Raw genomic sequence first — 27967 nt, forward strand, 5'->3', positions numbered from 1 at the left:
TTGGTTTTAAGAGAATGCCGAAGAATTCCAATTGGCAAGATTTTTATTTAAAGATTTTATTCAACATTATTAATGACAAGTGTTAAATACAAAGCACACAACATTCAATCTAGCATCCCTGATGCAGCTCGTTGTGATTAGGCTCCATGATTTCACCCATTTACAAATAAGTTACAAAAAAAATATTAAAACACAAATTTTCTGAAAATATTAAATTTAAAACAAAATCTGTAAAAAATATAGGGCTTGATCCAGCGGAAAGAAGGCACGCGCCCGCTCACAAGGAGGAGCTGAATAAGGCTCAACAGAACCAGAGTGTAAGGCGGGACAGGGAAGCACTGAAAGGAATGAGAAGCCCATGTGCACCTCCCTTATCCACAGCCTAGCCCTTCCAAGGTGCATCAATGGGCAACAGAGATGGCACACACAATTCTCTCATTCTCTGCAATATCTGCATGTACACCTGGGAGGGGAAGGGCAAGGACAGGTAAACAGGGCTCCCTATGGCATTTGGCCAACACGCAACTGGATCAAGCCAAATATTTGTAATTAATAATTTTTTGTTGCATATTTAAGAGCAAGTAGTTAAGACAAAAAGGGCAAGGCCGCTTGAATGTGCTTTAATTCATGGTCACATAATTAGCAGGGAAAATGCCAGTCCTGCCTTGCAAACTTCCTTCCCACCAATCAAACTGTGAATCTGTTTTCGTCGTGATCTTGATCCTATCGCCCGCGTTGAAAGTCAAGTCGCCTGGCTGCTGTCCTTCAAACGGATATAGCGCTGTAACGAATGTAGGACTGGTGGCCTTTGAGTTTCCTAAGAAACAGAAGAAGTAGAAGAAGACGACAGTTCAGGACCTGGGTTGCATGTTGAACGATAAATTTCATGGAGTGCTGAAGTCCAGCTTGCCTTGACAACAAGTGAGCCGCCAAAAAGTACAACATAAATCACCCCAAACCACTCCAAGACTGGAGACCAAATCCTGTTACAAGTTAAACAGGAAGTCAAGCGTTTTCATGCATGATTCTACTCCAAGCCTTCTGGTCCAACTTCATTGTACAAAGGACGGTCTACTCAGCGTGTGTAATATGTTGGAGATTGGAGCAATTGAGGGGAGGGGGAAAAGGGGAATGTGGCACAGAGTAAGATATGGGGGAAGGTCTACACAGATACTACTATGTTGGTTAGAGGTACACATCCAAGATCTGTTGAGTTTTGTAAAATTCCAATACATATTGCATAAGACACAGATACAGTTTACAGAGATGGAGAGAGATAAAGTGTTTAGAGGCCATGGAATGTGATAGGCAACCAATCCATAACTGGCTGTCTAAACAACAACTACAAGAGGAAGGCGGCCCATTTTCTTCATTCCCTTCTTGTATTTGGCTGGCTACTTCTGGGCAAGATGGACCTTTGGTCTGAACCAACACTATAAGGCTCTTCTTGCATTCTCAAGATCTAGCAACATTTGTCTAACAAAATACTTCCTGTGAACAAAATATTCAAGGCACCTGCTATTGGCAGACTCAACATCTAAAAGAGGAAAATGTTGGCGTTGAATGGTTTGGGCAGTTCCTACTTGTGTTGCAGGCAAAAGGGGCTAAACAGTAAGGGGGGGGGGGAAACCACATTGAAGCACTAGAAGGTTGAAATCTAAAGTCCTGCAGGAACTTAGATCTGAACTATCTACCAGCTCAAGCATAACCAAAATATTTTTTAATTGGTGTGCAAGTAAGCTGCAAGGTTTTCTTCACAGCTTGCAGGAGAGAAGATATTTAACCCATTTCGCTCATACGAGAGCTTACACACACTTTACCTTACAGTTGAGGAAGCCAGAGTGAACGCAAAAACTAAATAAAATACTGCAAACTTACAGGGCAAATTAGCCAAAGAATTGTGCACCTTCAATTCCAAACTAGAGTTGGGAAACCTATAGCTGGTTGTGTGTGGCATCTGTTTATACTTAAGAAATTTACAAAAGCAGCATCTCTGGACAACTCTTGTTGGCAGCATTCCAGCCTTTTGAAAATACACAACAGCGATTTGTTTGCCTTTAGAGTATTTTAAGGAAGGTTTGTGGGAAACAAGGCCATGTAGTTGTTACATAAGTTGTTACACTGCAACTGTATTTCAAAAAGATTTAAAAAATGCTCAATCTACACAAGATGGTGCTACAGTGCTATATTCAAATGACGAAAACGCTACTGAGCCCTGTTCATCTGTTAATAGCAACCCGTAGACCAAACATCTGATGATAATCTTGTCTTGTGTTTTTGTTATGCTATATCCATGTAGAATGGAGGAAGATGTTTGCTACTGAGAAAGTTCCTGTGAGCTGGGGGGTGGGAAGGCCTTCAACACATCTAGCAAATTTTTATCTTGGGAAACTGGCCAAGGTGCTTGCTCAAGAATGGCTAATCCGTTCAACATTAAGGCACTTGTAGCTTAGTTTTATAGGAGCAGGAAGCTCAGCAGATCAGCTTGTTGTGTTATGTGGCAATCCTAAATGACTGTTGCTCTGTTTGCTTCCTTGGGCACTTTGTGGAAAAAGCCAATTCCTGGGCTTGGATCCATACGAAAAAACCCTGCTGAAAGATGCCAAGGTCCAGCACTCTCTTTTCACAGTGAGCAACCACACCAATGTGAGCATTAAAGCTGTTGAGAAGGGGGGGGGGGACCATCTGAGTTCACGGTCCTTATGCAGTGGGAGCCAAGGCAGAGAGAGAATTTCCCATGCAACCAGGAACCATGACTGTGCAGGTTCTCAACTGTGCCCGTTAGACACGCAGGGGCGGAGCTGGGGAAACTGTGTGGTGCGTTTGTGTGCAGGCACACAGGCTTCCTTGCATCCATGTATGTGCAAGTGTGTGTGTGGGGGGGGAGACAGCTGTACTATCCCACAGGTATTCACGGATACCCCTTCATGAAACAACACAGGGGGAAGTTTTCATATTTTACTTCACTTCCATCAAGGGTGGAGATAGTTACCAGATTTTTCAACTATTGCTGAATTCTAAGAGAGCCCTGCACTTACAAAACAGAGAGCTACCCAGAGCTTTAAAGGCCCACTGTTTCCTGAGAAAGATGCGTACACCCCATCATTTGCTTGCCCGTCACTCTTGTAGATTACTCTTTTAATGCAGCTCTGCAGTAGGGCAAGATTGCTCATGACTTACGGAGAAGCATTGCAGAGAAGGGGTACGGTTGCGAAAGAAGCATCCGTGGAAAGGCATCTATTAAGGGAGAGAGCTCAAAGCACCAACATTGCCGGTCCTGAGAGATCTGCATTGGCTCCCAGTACATTTCCAAGCACAATTCAAAGTGTTGGTGCTGACTTTTAAGGCCCTAAACGGCCTCAGTCCTGTATACCTGAAGGAGCGTCTCCACCCCCATCGTTCAGCCTGGACACTGAGATCCAGCGCCGAGGGCCTTCTGGCGGTTCCTTCATTGCGAGAAGTGAGGTTACAGGGTACCAGACAGAGGGCCTTCTCGGGAGTCGCGCCTGCCCTGTGGAACGCCCTCCCTTCAGATGTGAAGGAAATAAGCAGCTATCCTATCTTTAAAAGACATCTGAAGGCAGCCCTGTTTAAGGAAGTTTTTAATATTTAATGCTGTATTGTTTTTAACACTTGATTGGGAGCCGCCCAGAGTGGCTGGGGAAACCGCCCAGAGTGGCTGGTATAAATAAATTATTATTATTATTATTATTAACCCATTCCATCGTTTCTATTAAGGAGACATGCCTATATTTTTGTGGCTTGCTCTGCACGATGGGTTGGCTCAGTCGAACAAATCTTCAAGTGTTTACGCCAAAATGATTGTGAGAGTCAAGAACTAGAAGTGAAAGGTGCCCTTTCTCTATCCATTATTACTCATTCAGCTTTGGTAAGAACGCTTTGCCTCTGTTTCAAGCATTGCAACGTTATTTAGGGAAAACAGTGTTCTGAGGCTCCTAGGCACGCCACAGACATTTTCCTGCGCCACATGCCACACTACAACAAATGCTGATAAAGCCTGCTTACGTTGAGAAGTGACCTATAGTAAACCCAAAACATAAGCTTTGTCAGAGACCACATTACTCTCCCTTTACCCTCTTACGAAACAGATGTTGGGAGAGAGGTTTAAACGGCCAGCAACGGTGACCTGGCAACTCCATGGCTATTAATCCAATTCATATACAAAAGTATCATTTTTTTATTGCTGTCTGTACTGGGAAAGTCTTACAGCGTCTGCCATAACCGATCTGTCATAATCTCTAATCACGCTTCCCCCTTCGTCAGAGGGCCGGGGGGAAGGTTGTAGGGGTGGTAATATAATGCTCAGGTCATCTCCCACAGGATATTCGCTCCACAATAATAGCCTGCAACAAGGAGCTATTAGACCAACTCTCCCAGATTGCAAAAGTTTGCTTGTGGGCAGTTAATTATCCACCACTCTGTTAGATACCAAGGTATGAAATCAAGTTTTGAAACTAAAATTAGGGTTGTTTCTCAAAAAGGCAGAGGAAGAAAACGAAGACATTAGGGGAGATGGATGTTTTTTGCACCATTTGTCAAGGCAGTGTGATCTGCCATGCATCTGACCCGAGTCTGCTTTTCAGTGGCACATTTCAGATCCACATCAGGAGATCCACTGGCTTTCTACTTTGGTAGCATGATTCATTTGGTTAAGAAGCTAGCCCTATAAAATCAGGTTCTCTCTGTTACTACGACATGCGCTGTTTAAAATCCATGTGCCTATTATAGCCTGGAGAAACTGAATACAACAGGATTTTGTATAGATTGATTCTTCTTACAAGTTCTTTCCAAAAAGCAAAATGAATTATATGCCTTTGTTCCTTGCCTCAAGCCTGGGGTGCTATTGGATGGAGAAGGCTTAACTACTTCTTTTTTTAATTCAGCCTTTAATTACTGCCAAAAAACCTCCATTGTACACTAAATATTATTTGTTTCCTCTGTAGAAATGGCAGAGTTGCCATGTTAAGGATACTAAAAAGGTAGACGCTCTTAGTGGCTGCCTATTACTCAAGTTAGTTTTTAACAAAATGGCATTGACCCAAAACACACATAAAACAAAGACCTCAATTTTCTAGTCCTAGCATGCACTGACCTCAATCTTTATGTGCCTTTGTAATCAGCTGGCTCAGCAGCAGGAGATGGAGTCCCCCGCCCCATACAACCAGAATTCCACATAGTATTCTCTCTCTCTCTCTCTCTCTCTCTCTCTCTCTCTCTCTCTCTCTCTCTCTATTTTTGCTCATTTCATGACAGTATAAGCCTAAAAAAGAAGTTTGATTTAAAATGATGGCACAAAAGTGCCAGAAATAATATTATAATAGCAGAGCAATTTCAAAAATAGGAATTGTTTCCTGGGATTTCCTGTTTAATGATGAGCATTAAGACAGTTTATAACAACAGAGGGAGGTAAGCTGCTAGATGGATGTTTATTTTAGATGGAAGTAAGCTACAAGCCTGACTAGAGAAAGAGAACCACAAAAATAGGACTATGCTGCCTTAAACCTTTTAAAAGGGAGATAGAATTCACTCTAATGTTTCCAAAGTCTCATACGTCACCGTGGCTTACGAATTTACAGAAACACATTATTCTCTTGCTTAAAGATCTGTTCATACAAATATCCATTAGTTAACCCTGATCTCATTTGCTGCTTTTTACAGTTTATAATCTGCTAAAGGTTTCTCTGTAGAGACCATTACACACTGCAACTCAGCCTAGGCTCTTGCTGCCATTGCAGACATCTCCCTTCCCTGCTTAAAAAGAAAAAAATACTTCAAGTCTTGCTTTAGTCTTGAGCTAACAACCAGCCATAAGACATGCAAACGGTTTACATGCACACTCAATATTATTTCTGTTACCAAAGAAATAGTCGAATATTCATTTCACTACTAAGCAGTGCTATCTCACCATCTACAATAATCTCTTCTGAAGTCCTTTGAGAAAACAATCAATGGTTACAATTTTCTTGCTATGTGCAGCAAAGCATTGCAATGCAGTCTTATCCATGTTTACTCATAAGTGGGCCCCATGGTGTTCAGTGGTTCTTAATTCCTAGTATACGTGCATGTATGACTGCAGCCCAAATAGCAAATTCCATGCTAGGGACCATGAGGAAAGTAACTGAAAAGCTGATGTCGTATACAAATCTATAGTGCAATCGCCTTCGGAATACAGTTCTGGTTGCCTCAACTCAAAAAGGTTATAGACTGTTAGGAAAGTTTCAGGAAAAGGCAACGAAAAATTTAAAAGGAAAGGGGGTGGAGCAACTCCTGTATGAGGAAAGATTGCAGCATTTGGCTTTTTTAAAAAATAAGTCAGAGGCGACATGATAGAAATTTATAAAAAATTATGCACGGCATGAAGAAAGCAAATGGAGAAAAGTTTTCTCTCGCTCTTTCATAGCACTGGAACTCATGAACACCAACGAAGCTGAAAGTTGAAAGATTAAAGGACAGTTTAAAAAGTACTTTTTTTGCGCAGTGTGCAGTCAAACTATGGAACTCGGTCCCTTGGGAAAGAAGTGATGGCCGCCATTTTGGATGGCTTAAAAAGAGGATCAGTTAAAGGCTATCAATGGTTACTAGCCACAATAGTTAAGTTGCGCCTTCACTGCTAAGAGACAGTATGTCTCTGAATACCAGTCGCTGGGAATTGCAGGTGGACAGAGTGCTGCTGTGCTAGTACCCTGCTTGTGGTCATCCCATGGGCATCTGGTGTGAGAACAGGATGAGCCATTGGCTTGCTTCAGCAGACTCTTCTTGTTCTTATGTTTTAGGACAAACTACTACATTACCAGATGCAGGTGCCGCTGTGGGTTAAACCACAGAGCCTAGGGCTTGCTGATCAGAAGGTCGGCAGTTCAAATCCCCGCGACGGGGTGAGCTTCCGTTGCTCGGTCCCTGCTCCTGCCAACCTAGCAGTTCGAAAGCACGTCAAAGTGGTAAATAGGTACCGCTCCGGTGGGAAGGTAAACGGCGTTTCCGTGCGCTGCTCTGGTTCGCCAGAAGCGGCTTAGTCATGCTGGTCACATGACCCGGAAGCTGTACGCCAGCTCCCTTAGCCAATAAAGTGAGATGAGCGCAGCAACCCCAGAGTCGGTCACGACTGGACCCAATGGTTAGGGGTCCCCTTTAGCCTTACGACATTACCATTGCAGTGTAGGAGCCTGTTCCATGTGGTGAAGTCCTGTTTTGCATCAGGAATGTATAGACATTCAGGAACTAGCCATGCACATATATGCACATACAGCCATTCCTCACTCAGATCTGCAAAAGTGGAGATAATCTCCCTTGGAGCGTTAACACTAATGGGATAATGTTCAAGTGTCTTCCTAACAAGTACTAGCAAGAACCGCGATTTCTTAATTTGGTGTGGCATGATGGGTGATCTAACAAAACCCAGTGCAAAGAATTTATCTTTTTTTGGATGCAGGACCTTTCAATGACAAGAAATGAACACAACATTACATTAGCCTGGTCGTTGGATCTGGTCTACAAATCTTGTAAGCTTTATTCAGCCATGTTAGGTACATTGTAAATAAATCTCTCTCTAAACATCTGAACCAAAATAAAGAGAGATGGAAACTTGTGCATACTTTCAAGGGGGAGGCTGGAATAAGAACAGAGTAGTGGCCCAACTTGGATTGCTAAGTATCAAGATTCAGTCTTGTCAAGAGATTTTGTGAATTCTCAAATGCTACTTTGACACTGATGATGAATGATAATATTATAATATCAACACTCACCCACTGCGGCAGAATAGCTGGGAAGTTCAGGGTAAAGTCTACCTGGTGTTCTTACAGCTGCAGAGGAATTCAGAATATATTTTATTAGTTAATATGCCCACTTAATATCTTCTTTAATAGTCTCAGTTTGATTACCATGAAGCGATAATTGCTTTTCCAGATATGACAGTCATAATTAAGCAGATCAAGAGAGAACAAATAATGACCCCCCAAAAAAATTAATACAGTGGTACCTCAGGTTACATACGCTTCGGGTTACAGACTCCACTAACCCAGAAATAGTGCTTCAGGTTAAGAACTTTGCTTCAGGATAATAACAGAAATCGTGCTCCGGCGGTGCAGCGGCAGCAGGAGGCCCCATTAGCTAAAGTGGTGCTTCAGGTTAAGAACAGTTTCAGGTTAAGAACAGACCTCCGGAACAAATTAAGTACTTAACCCGAGGTACCACTGTAATACTGAAAACAACAAACTGTTTTGTTTCCAAGACAATATGTACATATATCAAAGCAGATGCGGTAGGTGTAAGGGAAAAAAAAAAAAAGAATGCCTCTTCTGTGCTTACCAACTGCAGGGTTTTTGCAAGGATTTGTATTAAAGTTATTTCAACCAACACCTGAGTAAAACTGATGGCAGCTTCTAAAAATCAATTTCAAATAACCCAGCTGATCCACCAGCTAAGGCTACAATAATATCCTCACCTACCTGGATACAAGTATCAGTGAAGCTACTGAGACTTACCATATTTTTCTGTGTATAACATGCCCCCGTGTATAAGACCACCCCAATTTTTGGGGACCCAAAATTAAGGAAATGGGGGGAGATTGCCCAGAGTTGTTGAGCTTTTTTTGGGGGGGGGGTTGCTGACAATCGCTCACCCACTGACCGCGGCCGCCAAGCACACGCCTCACCAAAGCCACCAATTGTCTGCCCGCTCACCACCAGCAGGCACCAATTGCCCGCAAAATTGCCACAGCAGCAGCCAATCACTACCACGCCTTGCTGCAGTCACAAATCATCAATTTGCAGCAGCAGCAAATTACCACCACGCCTTGCCAAAGCCAACAATCACCCAACCAATCGCCACTGACAATCTCCTGCTCGTGGCTGTCAACAATCAGATGTCCCACCTCTCCACTGTCCATGTATAAGAAGACCCCCAATTTTTAACGTTTTTCTAGAATATAAAAAGCTCGTCTTATACATGGAAAAATATGGTATCTCTGAGAAGACCTTCGTAAGATCAGGGTTGAAATGCCAGTGTTCAGCAGCGTGGCCCTTTCCCCTATATATGACCCTTTGTATACAGCAATGCCTCCCCAACCCACTCCCTCCTTGAAGTAAACAAGGAATGCACCATGGACAGAAGAGCTCTGTAGGTACAGGTGGCAGGTGATGCAACAATGTGACAAACCAAGAACAAGGCAAAATCCTACATATACAAGACTTATGCACATACACGGAATCCCCCCCCCATTTCATGCCGGCAGTCAAGAAACTTACCAATTTATGGAGAAAAACAGAACTCAGGGCACATAAAATTAGAATGCGTTTTTTTTTTTTGAGGGGGGGTGGTTACTGCAAAAAGAGAAAGCTGATAGTTATACAATACCTTCCGGTGTGGTTTGCACCGGAGTCCTGCGTGATTGTTGCTTCGACGGTTGCTCATTAACCTGGCAGGGGAGGGGGAAGAGAGATGTCAATATTTTTTACCTTCTGTTATAAGTGCAAGAAACTCAAAGGTTGTGAGTGAGTGTGTGTGTGTGTGTGTGTGTGTGTGTGTATATATATATTATATATACACACACACACACACACCCCTTCCATGTTGACTGAAAAACTCATATGCCAAGCAATTCGGCTCAACACAGTGCCGTATTTGTTGTGCGTTGCTCTTCAAATGCCCACACCTGGTTGGAAAAGTGGTCCTGAACTGTGCTATTGCCCCTTGCATGTGAAGAAACCACCAGCTTGCATGTGGCTGGAATGCAGGATACTGTGCCATAGCAAGAATCGTCTCCATTGCCCCCACCGCCACACTTTGTGCCTTTAGGCCCTCCCCCCGCGCCCCCCACTATTGCAAGGGCAAGGGCGTCTTGTTCTTGGCTCTTCAGAAAGACAGTGGTACTTCAGGTTACAGACGCTTCAGTTTACAGACTCCACTAACCCAGAAATAGTACCTCGGGTTAAGAACTTTGCTTCAGGATGAGAACAGAAATTGCGTGGCGGCAGCGGGAGGCCCCATTAGCTAAAGTGGTGCTTCAGGTTAAGAACAGTTTCAGGTTAAGAATGGACCTGCAGAACGAATTAAGTTCTTAACCCGAGGTGCCACTGTAGAGCCAAGCAGAATTCGCATGAGCCTGCCCCACACCTTCTTGGGTTCCCTTGTTACTGCCATCCAGCTTCTCCCCTCCTGAGTTTCATATTGCAGAGTGAAAGACTCGAGGATGTCGTAGAGGTCCTGCGCCAGAGGAGGAGGAGGGATGTCACCGTACAAAATAGCACTAGCACGGATCTCCCGACCGTAGAACCTGGGGAAAGATGTGTTTCATGTTTAGTCTGCTAGGCGGAGAAGAGGGATTTCATGCAGTACCCTCACCAGGGGTAGGCAACTGTCTTGAAGTTGAGGACTGCCTACTAGCAGTAAAGGTAAGGGACCCCTGACCATTAGGTCCGGTCGTGGCCGACTCTGGGGTTGCGGCGCTCATCTCACTTTATTTGCCGAGGGAGCCGGCGTACAGCTTCCGGGTCATGTGGCCAGCATGACTAAGCCACTTCTGGTGAACCAGAGCAGCACACGGAAACGCCGTTTACCTTCCCGCCGGAGAGGTACCCATTTATCTACTTGCACTTTGACGTGCTTTCGAACTGCTAGGTTGGCAAGAGCAGGGACCGAGCAACGGAAGCTCACCCCGTCGCGGGGATTTGAACCCCCGACCTTCTGATCGGCAAGTCCTAGGCTCTGTGGTTTAACCCATAGCGCCACCTGCGTCCCCTACTAGCAGTAGGTGAGGCCAAAGCCAAAAGTGGGTGGGGCATTCATTTCCCACCCCCGACCCATTTATTCTCTTTTTCACAGACACAGAACCACCCCACCCCACCCATCCTTCTACACACGAGCACATCTACTACACCCATCTATTGTTAATTATTATTAATTCAATTTATATAACGCTCTTTTATCAGAAGATCCGAGGGCACTGCACAACATTTAAAACACATTACAGAAAATCAGTGATAAAAACCTAATAGAAACACAGTCAAAAACATACTGACAGACAGCCTAATAATAAAACAGTCATCATAATAACAGTCCACTCCTCCACACTTTCACAGGCCATAGATAATTACAATAGCCATAGGGTAAAGACATATGTTTTTGCCTGGCGCCTAAAGACATGTAGTGATGGCGCCAGGTGAGTCTCTCTGGGGAGAGCATTCCACAGTTGGGGAGCCACCACAGAAAAGGCCCATTCTCTAGGTCTCTCTTCCTAGCTCATATAAGCACACAGAAATGCGTGTCTGCCTCTTCAGCTGTAGGAAAAGGAGTAAGGAGCAGGGGATGCCCTGAACTAGAAAGCCATAGGCTGCTATCTCTATGCTCAGTTTTTATCTCTATGCTCTGAAGACAATGTGTGCTTGATTCTCTTGCTAGCAGACTGAGTGTGAAACATCCTTGCCTGAAATCCTGGAGGAAGATGGGGCCTTCCTATGTTCTACAATGTGTACCGTGTTCTTTCTTCATTTACAGCATGCCTGTTACTCCAAAGAGATTACGGGAGAGTCCACAGTTCCTCCTCCCTCTATTTTATCCTCACAAAGACCTTGTGTGGTAGGTTAGAGAGATCATGACCCACCCAAGATTAGGGCGAGCTCCCTGGACGGGTGGGAATTTGAACATGGGTCTGTCCTGTCTTAATCAGACACTCTAGCCACTAGAACTCCAATTATATTATTTCATAAATGTATACCCTGCCCTTTGCAGGAGCTAAATTTTGATAAGAACAATCTCAACTGCCCAGCTACTTACTTGCCGTTCGTCTCCTTCCTTTCAATTAGGCAGCTTCCTTCTAAAGACACCCCAGCGAACAGCCCTCGAGATTTGCAGTACGTATAGACAGCGGCAGAGCTTCTCAAGGCAACGTCACCTTCGAGATTTCTAAGTGGGAGGAAAAAGCAGAGGGTGGGATCCAGCTCAGGAGTCTCATCAGCCCTGTGTGAGGACTTGTGCTTGTGCAACAGGGCTTTCCCTCCTTTTCGGGGTGGGGTTGGGGCAGGAAAATCCCCAAGGACCTTATGGATCCTCACCGCGGGATCACATTCACCCAGTGCTATACCAGCTGCACTGGCTCCTGGTGGAGTACAGGATGAAGAAGAAGAAGAAGAAGAGTTTGGATTTGATATCCCGCCTTTCACTCCCTTTAAGGAGTCTCAAAGCGGCTAACATTCTCCTTTCCCTTCCTCCCCCACAACAAACACTCTGTGAGGTGAGTGGGGCTGAGAGACTTCAAAGAAGTGTGACTGGCCCAAGGTCACCCAGCAGCTGCATGTGGAGGAGCGGAGACTCAAACCCGGTTCCCCAGATTACGAGACTACCGCTCTTAGCCACTACACCACACTGGCTCAGGATCAGGTTTAAGATGCTGGTTTTAACCTTTAAAGCCCTATACGGCCTAGGACCCTCGTACCTACGGGACCGCCTCTCCTGGTATGTCCCACGGAGGACCTTACGGACTTCAAATAAAAACATCTTGGAGGTCCCGGGGCACAGAGAGGTTAGGCTGGCCTCAACCAGAGCCAGGGATTTTTCGGCTGTGGCTCCGATCTGGTGGAACGCTGTCACAAGAGACTAGGGCCCTGCGGGACTTGACATCTTTCCGCAGGGCGTGTACGACAGAGCTGTTCCACCAGGCCTTTGGCCAAGGCACAGTCTCACCCCCTCCTTTGGTGATCCTCGTAGAACTCTGGCCCAGTGGTTGCCATTTGATTTTGAATTGATTTTAGAATGCTGTGTTACTTTTATTGCTGCTAGCCGCTCTGAGCCCGGCTCTGGCTGGGGAGGGCGGGATATAATTATTATTAATTATTATTATTAGGGCGGAGCTGGAAGGGAGAGAGAGGCAACTGTTTTGTCTGCCAAGCTAAAATGATTGCTCCGATGGAACAATTGCCTTAGTGCAACACAGAATTCCTCTTATAGCCACAGAATCATAGACTTGGGAGAGTTGGAAGGGACCATGTGAGTAATCTAGTCCAACTCCCTGCAAAGCAAGAATCTTTTTGCCCAACATGGGGCTCAAACCCATGACCCTGAGGCTGAGAGGCTCATCTTCTATTTGAGCTATCTCATCTCATGATCTGTTCTCAGCTTGTGATACGTTTCCACATTTCACCACTACTCGAGTTCGTGTGTGTGTGTGTGTGTGTGTGTGTTTGCATTTCCACATTTCCCCCCTTCTGAATAAGGCTGGCAGAACAGTGTGGTGAACTGCCAGTGGTGCCCCACTCCTTGGTGGTAATAGTAAGTAAGCTACCCTATATAAGAATAAACCATTACAAACCCAATTGTGTATAAAGATAATAAACCGGATTACTTGTATATAGACAAATGTGGATGTTTCCAACAGAGATCTTCACCCTAGGCTAAAGTCCTGTCCAGCCCACAGTGTACACTGTTGCAACGAGGAAACCTTATGCTGCAAGCTGCTTGCACCCACGTAGTGCTATTAAGAATTTTTAGGGATTCTGCAAAACAGTGCAATCCCCATGAAACAACTCTTGCTAAACAGAGTGCGTGTCCCCTCTCCTTGCTTAGGAGCCAGGGAAGAAAGACTTGAAGGATCTCCAGCTGTTTTGGGACTACAACTCCCATCATCCCTAAATTAGCAGGCCCAGTGGTCAGGGATGATGGGAACTGTAGTCCCAAAAACAGCCTAGGTTTGGGAAACTCCACCCTAGAGAAAGCATGCCCATGTATCCCTTTGAATTCTCTTTTTTTTTTTTTTTTGGAACTAAAGGGAGAGAAAGGAAGTGGAAATCGGAGACATGAGTCACATAAGTGGGTGGAAAGCAACCATCTACAGGATGTGGCCCAAAGGCTTCCTTGCACAGCACCCATTATTGTCAAGAGCGCTTAGCGCTGTTCCTGACATGCTGGTGTTTTGTGTTAACTGTCTTGGAGAAAAGCCCTGCTAAAATCTTCCTGCCCACTCTGCCAGTAGGCGGTCTCCAGAGACTGGTTTTGATACGAGGAAACAAACATTCAGACAGCCAACTCCTCAAGGCACCGTGAACTAGAACAAGTCCCTGGAGGCTCTCCCTCCACTCCACTCTCATTGGAGGATCAATAACACCGTTTTCAGCTTACTGAAGATAAATAAAGCTGTACGGTAACAGCTTTTGAGAGCTCAGTTTCCTTTAGCATTTGAGTGACACTCACCTCCCCAAAGGCCCAATTGCGACTGTAAAATTTCCTCCCAGAGTAAGATTGCCACCTTTTGCAAAAGCTTCAACAGCTCTCTCGTGGTTCAGTATTACCACAAGGTCTGACACCTGGAGAAAGAAAATTAAAAAGCAGAATGCTGAATCTATTTCCAGAAGGAAAGAACTCAAATTGTTTCGTTTGCCTACAAGCAGGATAGCATAGAAAAAGAGGCCATATCGAAAGACTGCTTTCGTGAAAACAAGCTGAACCAACAAATCTAGTAATCCCAGTGAATGTTTATCCTGGAGAACAAGAGCTGAAGGTAGCTACCGTATTTTTCACTCCGTAAGACACACTTTTTTCCTCCTAAAAAGTAAGGGGAAATGTGAGTGTGTCTTATGGAGTGAATGGCGCTGCGCAGAGAGGGAGAGCTGCGCAGTGCCCCTTCAGCGAAGCGGGAGGAGGAACAGAAGGGGCTCCGCAGCAATCACGCTTGCTGTCCTGGCTTCTGCCTTAGCCCTGCGCAGCCTCTTCCGGGCAGGGGGAGCCTTCACCCCGCTGCCCTGAAGAGGCTTGGCGTGGCTATCCCAGAAGCCAGAACAGCCAGAGGCTATCCCAGAAGCCAGATCCCTCTTGCTGTTCTGGCTTCTGGGATTCAGAATATTTTTTCCCTTGTTTTCCTCCTCCCAAAACTAGGTGCGCCTTATGGTCTGGTGCGTCTTATGGAGCGAAAAATATTGTATTTATTTGTCTGACCAGGGCACACTGAAGGAGGTGGAAGGACACACACAGCCTGCAAGTTGCCCATCACCCCATTGGTGGATTTTTGTTTTAAATAGGCAACTGTTTAATACACTCTTGCATGTGTACACAGGGCACCACAGTCACCCTCTTCCGAGCTATCCAAACAGATCAGCTCATGAGTGGGGAGTTATTGCCCAGCCACTGCTCATCAAATGATCAAGCTGGGTATACTCCACCCCTTCTTCTTCTTTTTTGCTGCTGCAAAAACCAGTGGGATCTGGAAAAGTTGCTTTCAAGTCATGCTCAAGCCCCCAAACTTGGGTGTGGGTTAACCACACTTGAGCTACTATACATACGTTTTTTGGGTTTTTTAAAAGTGCTCTTCCCCTCATTTAGCTTGATAAACCCCTTGATCATATGGGAGACTGAAGGGAGTTAAGTAGCTGTCATCTCAGAAGGAGCAGAAAATGTAAACAAGCCCTTAGGAAAGAACTGGAATACAGATGTTCGTTCTGAAAGCATCCCTTTGTCACCTTGACTCGCCTTGGCACAACCAGAACTGAATTGAGTGCACTGTTTTCAAACAATGCCTAAGAAATGTAGCATTTATTTGAGTGAAGGGAAGCAACCAGGGTGACTTGCTGTAGAATGAAAGAAAATTAGGATGTAATCATTTTTGGGTGGGGAGCAGGGGCGGAGGAAGGAGGGTGCAGTAACGACGGGCTGCCCTGGGTGTCACTACTGAGGGGGGTGACAAAATGTCGGGCGGCACTCACCATGGGGCCTGCAGAGCGCCCAAGCCACACGTCTCTCCTGGGAGTGATGAGGTGGCTTGGGCGCCCGCAGGCTCTGCTTTGCTCCAAACAATCCGCCCACAGCATCCTCCTCAGCTGTAGGGCAGCTGAGTGGGAGGAGGCAGGCAGACTCCTCAGAGACCTCGCAAAGCGTCCTACCCTGGCTGGCCCCGCCCTGCAGGCAGCTAGCCCCGCCCCTGGGCGCAGGGCACGCGCGCTGCCCCAGGCGCCAAATTGGCTTGCTGCGCCGTGGGGGGGGGGGGGGGAAGAACATTAGGCTGAGAAAACTCTCCACACAAGCTTCTTGACATTTCATCATTTCACGTTACTGGGGAGGGTGACAATACAGACCACGATCATTGGGCCAGTCCTGGGTGAAGTGTAACTGGAGGTCCAAGTGACAATTGTTTTGCCCTAGTTATGCCTGCTGTACAACACAGGTAGCTGCATTGCTCCCAACTCATAGACAAGTAGGTGGGAGGAAGGAAGCTGGATTTCCAGTTTGACTTCTGCAACTGCACCCTCAAATGGCAGCTGCTTCCAACTTCCTTCCAAGTTGAAGAAGCTTTCAACAGAATGGGCAGCTGCAAGAATAGATCAGCTACTACACCAACCACATCACCAGGGTTTTGTTTAGATTTCTTTTGGCAAGTGACAACGGGCGGTATCACCGCTAGTACTATTCAGAGTGGACTCATTGAAGTTAGTGGACATGACTAACTTAGGTTCACTGAAGTTAGTGGACTTCGGTTCATTATTTTCAACAGGTCTACTCCAAGTAGGATTTAGCTGCAGTTTTTTTTTTTTACCTGCTTGGGCAAGAACTGGTTGGCAGTCAACAAAGCACGCACAGAAGAGATCAAGGTTATACAACACTCACTGGCAGCATCTCAGGGCTCCGTAGCCATGCCAGTTATCCATCATCAGGAGTGGGCAGCGCTTTACTTACTTTACAGAAAAGCAAACAAATTGCATGCTTCCTCTTCAAGTTTCCTCTCTGGACATAATTCTCAAGGAAAAGCATTATAGCTGTGCTTTAGTTTGGCAAATGAATGTACCAAGCAAGCTCTTTTTTGTCTTCCATCACTAACACTTGAAAGACATAGGATGGGATACAAAACTTGTAACCTGGGGATTATCAGCACCATGCTCTAACCAATGGAGCTAATTAGGCTACAACTCCAATCATTCCTAAGCACTGGCTATGCTAGCTGAAACTGAAGGGAGTTGCAAATCCAACATCATCTGGAAGTGCATGGGTTCTCCATTCCTGACTACAACAGAGCCTCTTGCAGTCTGGCTACCATAAAGAAGTACAGTCATACCTTGGAAGTCGAACGGAATCTGTTCCGAAAGTCTGATTAAAACGTTCAGAAACCAAAGCGCGGCTTCTGATTAGCTGCAGGATGTTTGGTTTCCAAAAACAGTTTGCAAACCAGAACAGTCACTTCCAGGGGTGCGGCATCCGGGAGGCAAAATGTTCGAGACCTAGGCTGTTTGAAAACCAAGGTACGACTGTATCATAAATGTGAATGCAAATATGAATGCTTTAAAAAAAGCTGTCACCCAATATAAAGAAAATCTTATTGAACCATACAGTCATACCTCTTCTTGAGAACACTTCATGTTGTGTTTTTTCGGGTTAAGAACATGGCAAACCCAGAAGTGTTTACTTCCGGGTTTCGCCATGCACACAGTGAAACCTTCTGTGCAGTTTGTGCATGCACAGAAGCGCTCTATCGCACTTCGCACATGTGCAGAAGCGCCGCTCTGGTTACGGACTTTTCGGGGTGCTAACGGCACCCCAGAACGGATCATGTCCTCAACCAAAGGTACCACGGTATATGAGTTTTAGTCAATCACGTACCAAATCTGCCTAAGTTTGCATGCAAGAGGAAAAAAATAGTCCTACAGGAGGAAGACATGCTCTCTGTGTTACTGTGTGATAAATAGAACTGCTGCAGCAGGCACTGTCGTAAAAGAGAACCATTCTGCCCCTTTCCACACACAGGATCCTCATCTGTAATTTTTACTACGTATATCATCATAATTTAAAAACTCTGCCCAATTAACTAGAGACATGGTTTTAGGAGTCAATCAAAATGTGTGTGCGTGTTTTCTAACCAACTAACTAAACGTTGCAGCGTTAACTTACCTCGATTCCGATTTCAAATCCGCCACCAAGGCCAGCTATCCCAATGGCAGACGGAGCTGACCAGACTGGAAGAGAAACAGAAACACATGGTGAACACGTGGCGCATTTTACTGTAGAACTGAACAAGATAGGCAGGTGCAACAGGGAAAGAGGATGCCGCTGCATTAGACTCTCGTATTTGAAGTTCATTTGCAAATAATCCAATGCCATTCTGCAATGCTTTATTCACAAAGAAAAAGAACTTCGAAGGAAATCGCTTCATACAGTTCAGGCATTTCTACAACGCTGAATTTTTTGTTCCAATGCTGACTTGCAAATGAAAGACTACACGTTCAAACGTTCAAACAAAATATGTATGTAATACAATACGTAGGTCATTTTGAAAAGCATGATACAAATGTCTATGTCAAAGTTTGCCGAGGAAAGTTGGAAGCTGTTCTTCAAAATGTTTTATTTTGCTCCCAGTTTTGAATCTCATGCACAGCTGTAGAAACTACAAAATCCAGACAGTTTTGGTAAAATTTAGAAGGCTCAAGTAAGGCAAGTCACATCATGTGCTACATACACCACTGAAACATAAACAAGCCACAAACTATTGTTTGGGAATCATAACAGGAACTAAATTCCTTTCAAACCCTCCATTAGCTTCTGCCAGCCACTAATTGTCAGACTATCTGCCGTGTCAATAGAAGGAAGTGTGGCAAGTGGAGAGATGCTACTTGTCTCATTATCTAATGTCCTATTATTCTTCGTAAAATGTGTCCACACTGGTTTTTGTGACCGAGGTCCTGTGTTTATGTCTTAGGGGCTGGCCACTGAGAGAATGGGATGCTGGACTCAGGCCTGTCCCAAGATATTTTGGCACCTGGTAAAGGGTAAAGAGACCCCTAACCATTAGGTCCAGTCGTGACTGACTCTGGGGTTGCGGCGCTCATCTCGCTTTATTGGCAGAGGGAGCTGGCGTACAGCTTCCGGGTCATGTGGCCAGCATGACTAAGCCGCTTCTGGCGAACCAAAGCAGTGCACCTTCCCGCCAGAGTGGTACCTATTTATCTACTTGCACTTTGATGTGCTTTCGAACTGCTAGGTTGGCAGGAGCAGGGACTGAGCAACGGGAGCTCACCCCGTAGCGGGGATTCGAACCACGACCTTCTGATCAGCAAGTCCTGGGCTCTGTGGGCCACAAAACAGCACCCTCCACCAGGGAAGAAGGGGTGAGTGAAGATCTACCCATCAAGAGCCAGGAGAGGAATAAAGATGTAAATTGGGAACAAGGGTGGGAGGAGACCAGCAGCCTCTCCTATTCACCAAGAGGCCATTGCAGAGGTGGCATTTGGGCTGCCAATGAGGGAGCAGATCTGGCCTCAAAAGAGAGCACCACAGATATTGCTGCACCTGCGGCAACAGGTGATGCATTCCTATTCCCCTTGGGCATCCTGCCTCCTGAGGCGATTGCCTCGCCTTGCCTCATGGGTAGGCCGGCCATAGCTGGACTAGATGAGCCATTGATTTGATCCAGTAGGAACTTCTTATGTTCTTAAGACAGTTCCAAGGATGTCACAAGGCATCTATTACAGGAAGAGGGAACTTGTAGCCCCTCTAGATGTTGTTAGATTACAACTCCTATCCTCTCGCACCACAGCTTATGTGACCTGGGAACCTAAGCCTATCATCTGGAGAGCCACAGAGGTAAATATACTTCTTCTAAAAGAAACATGGAGCTGCTCATTTTTAGTCATTGGAACTAACCGAACAGGACTCTCATGTACAGGAATGCTCCCATTATGTAATCCGCAGTGTTTTCAAAACAGCAAACTGCAAGCTGCTTTTTATGACCAAGTATAAACTCAAGACAAAGGGAACATTTGTTTGCGAGCTATTCTTCGGAGATTACGGAAGCGCTCAGTGCCTGCCAGCAAAAGGACACAGATATGTGCCTTTGAAACATGCCTCCACCAGCAAGATAATTCTGTCTCAGTTTTAGGATTTTTGTTTTCAACGAGAGCCTTCACACAAACTGATTTGCTGGAGGATTCTTTGTGTGAATGGGTGTCAAGGTGCTTGCTGACCAGAGAAGCCTTTTCCAACCTGGTGCCCATACTATGTTGCTAAGGCTACAGCTCCCACTATCCCTGACAATTGGCCAAGAGGGCTAAACAGATAGAATCATAGAGCTGGAAGGGACCACAAGGGTCATCTAGTCCAACCCCCTGTAATGCAGGGATATTTTGCCCAATGTGGGCATTGAACTTGACCCTGAAATTAAGAGACACATGCTCTATGAACTGTGCTGATTGGAAGAAGGCAAGTGAGATGTGTGTTAAGACTCCAGTAATATCTGGAGGGCACCAGGTTGGAAAATCTGGTCTAAGGAATAGCACCCAGTTCTGTACTTTAACTTCACTATTATGCTCCTGGACATCGTGAGATTGATTTCTTTTTGTACAACTGAATAAACCCTGATAGAATTATCTAACCTTCTCTGCCTACCCCCTATCTTCCCATTTTTATAATGCATAAATATACTCAGCCAGATAATCAGATGAACAGACACATACTTCAAAGTAGTGAAATTTGTGATGGGGGCCTAAGACTCAACATCCTCTACGTTCAGCTGGGAGGGTAGTTGCCAGATATGCCCGATTCATAATAGCTCACAATTTCATCCCAATGGACATGCAGGCCCTGTTGAAGCGTGAAAAACTCTCGGCATCTCTTTTTGCACGGAGAAGCATTTGGACTGCTTTAAAAGGAGGAAAGGGCAAACTTACTTCCGTTAGGGAGGCGAGCCAGAACGATCCCACTGCCTCCTCGAGCTGTTACCAAAAACCCAGCTTTGATTACAGACAAGACTGCAAGACCTTTTGCTTTGGCAATTACATGGGCTGCAAATAATGAAATTCAACAGTTAGATATTATGGAGGCAAAAGAACCGCTACTAGGGTTGCTGTATTTCCAGAGGTAAACATCTGGGCAAAAAAAGAAAAAGTTGTTGAACCACCAAAAAGAGGACATGTCCAGGATTTCCTGGACATATGGCAACCCTATCCACTCCCAATCAGGGAGGAGAGCTTTTTTTTATTTTAATTAAGCTGTTATGCAGAGAGACTTGACACTTTGAGGCAAAATTTTGCTTTGATACTCTTTATCAAGGAAGTCAATGAAGTCTGAGGGACAGACTTTAGTTTCACGACCAATGGGCAAGTTAGTTTTGAAGCTTGCCCTTCTGTGTGTGATGCTGATTACTAAAAGCAGAGAGGCAGGAAAGGAATAACCAGATTGCCATTTAACTGGCATTTTACGGGGACCAAAACGTTCGAAAACCAAATCAAGGCTTCTGATTGGCTGCAGGAAGCACCGTCGGACGTTCAGGTTCCAAATGAACATTCGCAAACTGAACAATCACTTCCGGGTTTTGCAGCATTCGGGAGCCAAAACGTCTGAGTTTCAGGTGTTCAGGGTGTGCAAGGTACGACTGTACATTGCAAGTGAATTTGCAGGACATGCCTTGGACCACTGCTTTTTCCTAGACTGCGATACCAGCTTCTTTCTGGGAAACAGTTTATAGAAAGCTGGGATTGCAAAATCTAACAGTTGCTTTAGAAAAGAAAAAATCCGCACACAATCCATTTCATGTTACCAAATGCAGATCCCAGGCCTTTAATCAAGTGAACTCACAAAGACAAGACTAGAGGGGAAACTTAGCTCTAGAAAGAACAAACAAACTGAAGTTGTGATCAACAAGATGAAAAACTCTCTTTTACTAACCAGGTATGATCTTGTCAGGGCCATTTCTAGAAGTGATTTCTGTAAATTCTCTTAAAATCTTAGCTGCCTTCTTTGCTTCCGACTTCAAATTGGAAGGTATAGGGTTATTCACTGAAAAGGAGTAGAAATATAAAGGAGTATTGTAAGCAAAACATGAATATTTCAAAAGGGGTAAGAAGCATCTGTTAGTTCCAAGAGCTGGTAACATTTGTTGCCTCCCTAACAATCTGGTACAAATGTCTTGCTTAGTAACACCATATAACACTACCACTATCTCCTCCATTATCAGCATAAAGACATGGCTGTGGAGAATCATTCCACAGTACAATTTGCTATTTTTGAATATTGAGCCTATGGAGAAATGACACATTTTTTCACCAGTAGCTCTGAAGTGTGTGTCAAGCTAAATAAAAAATTGATCCAATTTCATTCCACCAATGAGCAACCAAGAGATGCAGCAGGCAATGTTAAAATGCAAATAAGTTCCAGCAAAGGGACTTACTAGCTGATGGCTTTGGAGTGATTATGCCACAGCTGATTCAAGAATGATGACATTGAACGCTACGTGAGTCAGGCATAAGACAGAACAGGAGAACAGGCAGGTTTCTAAAAGAAGCTTGAAGTCTGTAATTAGAATTCTGACTAAGAGTGCTGTGTTGGTTGAATATCTCTGCAAAGTAGAGGCTCTCACTGCATATCAAGATGGTTTAAATAAATAAGGTTCCACTGCAATCTCCATTAGCCCAAGGGGGAAAAAAATCATATTCTTTTGAGTCCTCTTGAAATGCTTTGTAAATACCTGTCCTTCATTGCTGTCACAAGAATAAAAATGTAAACCATGATGCCTATGGAGCACAAAACCTATTGTTAGTAGCCAAATTGTTTACATTCCATCCATCCATCCACACTGGACCTAAGTATTATTAAACATTAAGCCACTTAAAAGCATGGGCACTTAGGCTGAGCTATAAAGGTTAAAACATTTTATCTGTATTACTGAGGTGTTAAAAGTTACTGAGGAGCAAAAGTAAATATGTGAATAGCTTAGGTGGCAGAACCATTAGATTTTTTGGCGTAGCCTTGAAATACTTTTCACCTAAGGAACAGTTGCAGAAACTTTATTCATGTAACACAGTGCCATCATTGTGCATTGCGCTTGCAGCATAGGAAAGGACAGGAGAATTTCTTGAGGAGCTTACAATCTAACAAGATACACAGCAGAGAGGCCACGGGGGAAGAATGTGCTATCATGAAGTTGCATGCATTTAAGGCTTAATTTTAGTCTCACTAATGCATGAGCAGATTGCAACAAAGACTTCTCCAAGGTGGCATGTTTTGCAGGAGGGATTTGAAGAGAAAGAGGTGACCTCACAGAAAATAGTTTGTCATCAATACAACGCAAACATCTGTCTTAGTTTTAGTCCTCAAGAGAAGCTAAAAGGAATGACTGATGGTAGCAGGATAATACAGGCAGTGCACATGAGAGCTGGTAAAGATTTTTCAAGTATTAACAGAAGCCCTGTTGAGTATAGGATTGCAGTCACAGAATCTGAAATAGTTGGGGATTTTTAAACTCCTCTGACTTAGATCCAGATGAGAAACTCAAAACACTGCCAGCCCTATACAATGGGGTAATAAATCTATAAACAAACACTGTGTAAGATAACAGAAGGCAAAACTAATCTGCTCGTCATTTATCAGGTGAAATATTTCTCAAAATTAATATACAAACAGCTATTAGATACAAGGTCAGCTGTGTCCAAAATAAGGAGCCAGAAAGATAGGAGAGCATGAGATATCAAGAATGGAGAAAACTCCCTCCAATGAAATTGCTCAGTACAACTAAATCTGGAGCAAGGATTGGGTGGAAGATAGTCTTGTGAACGCACTGTGCCAATCAAGTTATCATTTGAGTATCTCTGAGGTCTCCCTTCTTTTGTTCATGAAAACGGAGGGTGTCATTAAGAAGTCTTGCACAAAAACATGAACAGAGCAGTGGAAAGAATTTATATCCCAGCGCAACAAACCTGACTTGCAAAACTTTCTTATCAGCAATAGCGAGAGAGAGAGAGCGCGCACGCCATCAAGATGGTTTGTTGGAAATCTGGCTGCACATGTTTATCAGAGTTTAATTACATTTCCAATTATACTTTCAAACTGTACAACGCCACAATCATAGTACAGTGGTACCTCGGGTTACATATGCTTCAGGTTACATACGCTTCAGGTTACAGACTCCGCTAACCCAGAAATATTACCTCGGGTTAAGAACTTTGCTTCAGGATGAGAACAGAAATCATGAAGCAGCGGCGCAGCGGCAGCAGGAAGCCCCATTAGCTAAAGTGGTGCTTCAGGTTAAGAACAGTTTCAGGTAAAGAACAGACCTCCAGAACAAATTAAGTTCTTGACCCGAGGTACCACTGTACTGAGTAAATACCCGCCTTTTTAAAACATCACATACAAGGTACACAAAAGGCACATGTTTTAATCAGTTGTTATAAGTTCAGTTTTATGTTTGCTATGGGAACGGTGCAACCTTATCATTGGACACACAAAGTGATATATAGAGGCAAAACAGTAATGAAATGCAGCCCTGAATCTCTTTTCAGGCAAGTCCTTAGGGAATCTAACAATCCTACCTACAACTACTCAGAAAAAGTCACATTAAGTTCAGTGGGGCTTGCTCCTAGGTAAGTGGGTATAGGATTTCAGCCCAAATGACAAAACATTATCAGAAGGATTTTATGACTCTCACGGAAAATTACCTTCATATTTGAAACAGCTTGAAATGAGCCTCTAAGTACGCACAGACTGAACTCCCCATCCTCCCCCTAAGCAGGATAATCTTGCTGAATGAAAGCTAAAGGGTAAAATAATATGACAGCAGCTGAGCAGAAGAGGAGAATGAAAATATTTGCTTGAATTTACCTCTTTTAAAGTGGCTGCATACAGATACAGAGATATTAGATGACTGAAATATTTTGGAGAAGCAAAACCAAAAAGGAAAGCAATGCTAAGAAGCATGAAACTTTCATGTAATTCAGGCTTTCAGACAATGTTTTTGTAGCAGTCAGGTGTCCACATATGCAACAGAGGACAGCTGTGGTCCTAGCTTCTGGTATCTCCAGGTAAACTGGGGGGGGGGACGACTTTCCTGAAACCCTTGACAACTGCTGCTAGTCAGTGTAGACAATACTGAGTTAGACAAAGCCAAAGGCCTGACTTGGTAAAATACGCTTTCTCTTCTTAAATTGCTTTTTATCGACTTGCTAAACAGTTATCAAGGCAGAATACAGAGCTTGGTAAGTGAGAAAAATATATATCAGCTAAAGACTGCAGTCACTTTTGTTCCAACATAGGCAACAACTAAAGGTGTTGCTCCATAGTGTTGCATGTGATATAACGTATGGAAACAATGATCAACCAATTTTACCAAGCCAATAAAGGCATACCATGCTTTATAGAAAGTGTCTGGGGTTTTTGTTTTGTTTTGGATGCAATGCCCCTTTTGTATATGGTTAGTTTGTCCCTAAGAATGATGTCCCATACTTGTGAGATCCAAGCTTTATATTTATAAATATTTAGAGATACCAATATAAACCAAATATTTAGGTTTATATTTAGAGATTTCCAATGTAGTTTGCTATCACTAATTTAGTTCTGTAAGTGCAAAGAAAGATGCTTATTAGTTATATCTTGGTTCTGTAGAGTAAAATAAGATACCAAAGCCTATTTTGAGTCTTGTTGAATGGACTGCCTAGTATGGATACAAATATTATTTATTAGATGTAGCTGAAACCATTACAAAACAAAATACACAAAATAAAATAAAATACATTACACAATTATCAATAATTATTATAACCAGGCATTCTGTCAGCTAAGAGTAGATGGTGGTGAGACGGCTTGTTTTGAGCTCTGTGGTTTGTTTTTAAAAATTGCAGTTCCAGCTCTTTTTTTGTTAACTGCTTTGAGGTTTTCTTCTACAACCAAGATACAGTATAAATAAATTTTATGAAATAAATAAATAAAATTGCATGGCCTCCCTATTTAAGGGGAAATGAATGCGGAAATACAGCTTTAGCATTATAAAACAGCATACTAACATTTAAAAAGCCCAGGTAGTATGTTTCCTGTGCTGCAGGAAAATGGGAGGTCAGGAAAAACGAGACAAGCAGACACCTCAGAACAAATCTTTGCATGATACTCCAACTCAAGGTTAGCTTTATCTGAAAACAGATCACAGGCATTTTAGCAAGTAGTGAAGATATAAGTGACCTACTCTGCAGAAAACAAGGACATGAGAAATGTCATATCTGACTGCTTTTAGTTCTCTTAACCTTGCAGGCTGCATATCATACTTTGGGAGGGCAACAGATGCAAGTGTTGCCAATAGGATTTCACATGCAAATCCACTTATTTGTATTCAGAATACACACATTTCAGTTTATTCAATGGAGTCAACATTATTACATTCCCTCTGCTCTCTTAGACTGAGAATTTGAGGGCATATCCTGTCTTCTCAACAAAGTTTGTAAACCACTCTGCAATACTTACTCACTTATTCCATTTGTGCCCTGCTCTTCAGCCAAAAAGCCTCCAAGAGAGGCTTACATTGAAACATTCTGAATTGCAATAGATTTCAGAGAAAAGGAGAGAACATTAGAACATTGACCACAGCTAGACGTGTTGGCTTTTGTAGGTTTATGATGGATACTTAGGATAAACATCCTAGCAGCCAAGAACGACAATTACCAAAATTCACCAAGCAACAGTTCTTCACCATCACCCTTCTAGGTCCCGAGGTACATGCAGAGGAAAATAAGTGAGTGCAGGCACAGTGATTTAGAATAGTTCCTTTGGATTGGATTTCCTGGTTACTTTTGACACCATGGCAAACTCTTTTGTCACTGGCAAAAAACCCCCCTATAGCTGGTCACAGCAGATGATGGAGAAATTCATGACTTTATTGTAGTGGTGATTTAACCCTCCATTAGCCTCTGCTAGCCACTAATTGTCAAACTATCTGCCATGTCAATAGAAGGAAGTGTGGCAAGTGGAGAGACGCTACTTGTCTCATTATCTAATGTCCTATTATTCTTCGTAAAATGTGTCCACACTGGTTTTTGTGACCGAGGTCCTGTGTTTATGTCTTAGAGGCTGGCCACTGAGAGAATGGGATGCTGGACTCAGGCCTGTCCCAAGACATTTTGGCACCTGAGCGGGCCACAAAACAGCACCCTCCACCAGGGAAGAAGGGGTGAGTGAAGATCTACCCATCAGGAACGAGGAGAGGAATAAAGATCTACATCAGGAACAAAGGTGGGAGGAGACCAGCAGTCCCTCCTATTCACCAAGAGGCTGTTGCAGAGGTGTCCAGTAATAATAATAATCATCATCATCATTGTACCCCACCCATCTGACTTGGAATAGAAATAGGAATATAATAACACACATTAATACAACATAAATGGGGATTTTGGCTAGTTTGCACCTATTCAGTCCAACAACAACAACAACAACATTATTTGTACCCCACCCATCTAACTGGGAATAAAAATAGGAATATAATAACACACACGTTAATACAACATAAACGGGAATTTTGGCTAGTTTGCACCTATTTAGTATTATGATAATAATAATGCAGTATTTGTACCATGCCCACCTGACTGGGTTTTCTGGACCGCTTCCTGTGTGCATATATATATATATATATATATGAGAATATATTCCATATAAATATACCATTACACATCATCTTTTGACTGAACAAGGAACATAAAACAAACATAAAACAAGAACTGGACTCCAAGTCTGTGATTCTAATAGTGACTTACACTAGGGCAGTCCTATTAATTTATCAGTGGACTTGTTTCACTCTTTTTAAATAACGATTTATTATTTATACCCCCCCCCCCAAATCTGGCTGGGTTTCCCCAGCCACTCTTTTAAAGATCTGCAAGCCCCTCATGTGGGGGGAAAAACTGGACTTAGAAAACTAGACAGGAATGAACTAGGGAAACTTGGGTATAAATATGGTAAAGACACATCCCACGTATACTTTCCCCCAAAACTCCAATTCCTCTCTTCCCCACACACCACACACCTTCCAAATTCCCACCTCCCTCATATCCACACCAAGCAAGCATACTTACTGCTTCCAGGAAGGTACCATCCACACCCACCCCTGGCTTGGGAAAGCCTCGGGAGTATCTACAGCAATGCAGCTAACCACTCGCGACAGAAACTATCCCTGCGTTCCACTCTAAAGACCCCGCCTTGTAAGAGGCAGCAGCAGCTGCTGCTGCTGCTCACCTGG

General features: G+C 43.9%; 1 protein-coding gene and 1 long non-coding RNA gene across 2 annotated transcripts in view; one reads left to right on the plus strand and one right to left on the minus strand.

Annotated features, from left to right (window-relative positions):
• Positions 1-27967, plus strand: part of LOC308473745 — a 396145-nt gene that overhangs the window by 113059 nt on the left and 255119 nt on the right. The gene's annotated exons all lie outside the window — the stretch shown is intronic.
• SH3YL1 (SH3 and SYLF domain containing 1) lies at positions 41-27956 on the minus strand. The gene is made up of 10 exons (XM_080999304.1): positions 27804-27956; positions 21646-21756; positions 20649-20762; positions 17878-17942; positions 14200-14312; positions 11791-11919; positions 10132-10291; positions 9373-9433; positions 7764-7820; positions 41-817 (listed from the first exon to the last, which is right to left on the minus strand). Coding segments are annotated over exons 1-10 (1008 nt in total). The 5' UTR covers positions 27805-27956; the 3' UTR covers positions 41-620.

Source organism: Podarcis pityusensis (genome assembly GCF_964106645.2).
Source record: "Podarcis pityusensis genome assembly, chromosome: 3".
NCBI classification, from domain to species: Eukaryota; Metazoa; Chordata; class Lepidosauria; order Squamata; family Lacertidae; genus Podarcis; species Podarcis pityusensis.

Coding starts and splice junctions, on each gene's coding strand:
- SH3YL1 (XM_080999304.1), bottom strand. Junction 20,763..21,645: donor CCCTGACAAGATCATACCTG/GTTAGTAAAAGA, acceptor CATTATTTGCAG/CCCATGTAATTGCCAAAGCA. Junction 14,313..17,877: donor GATTTGAAATCGGAATCGAG/GTAAGTTAACGC, acceptor TTCTTTCTCCAG/GTGTCAGACCTTGTGGTAAT.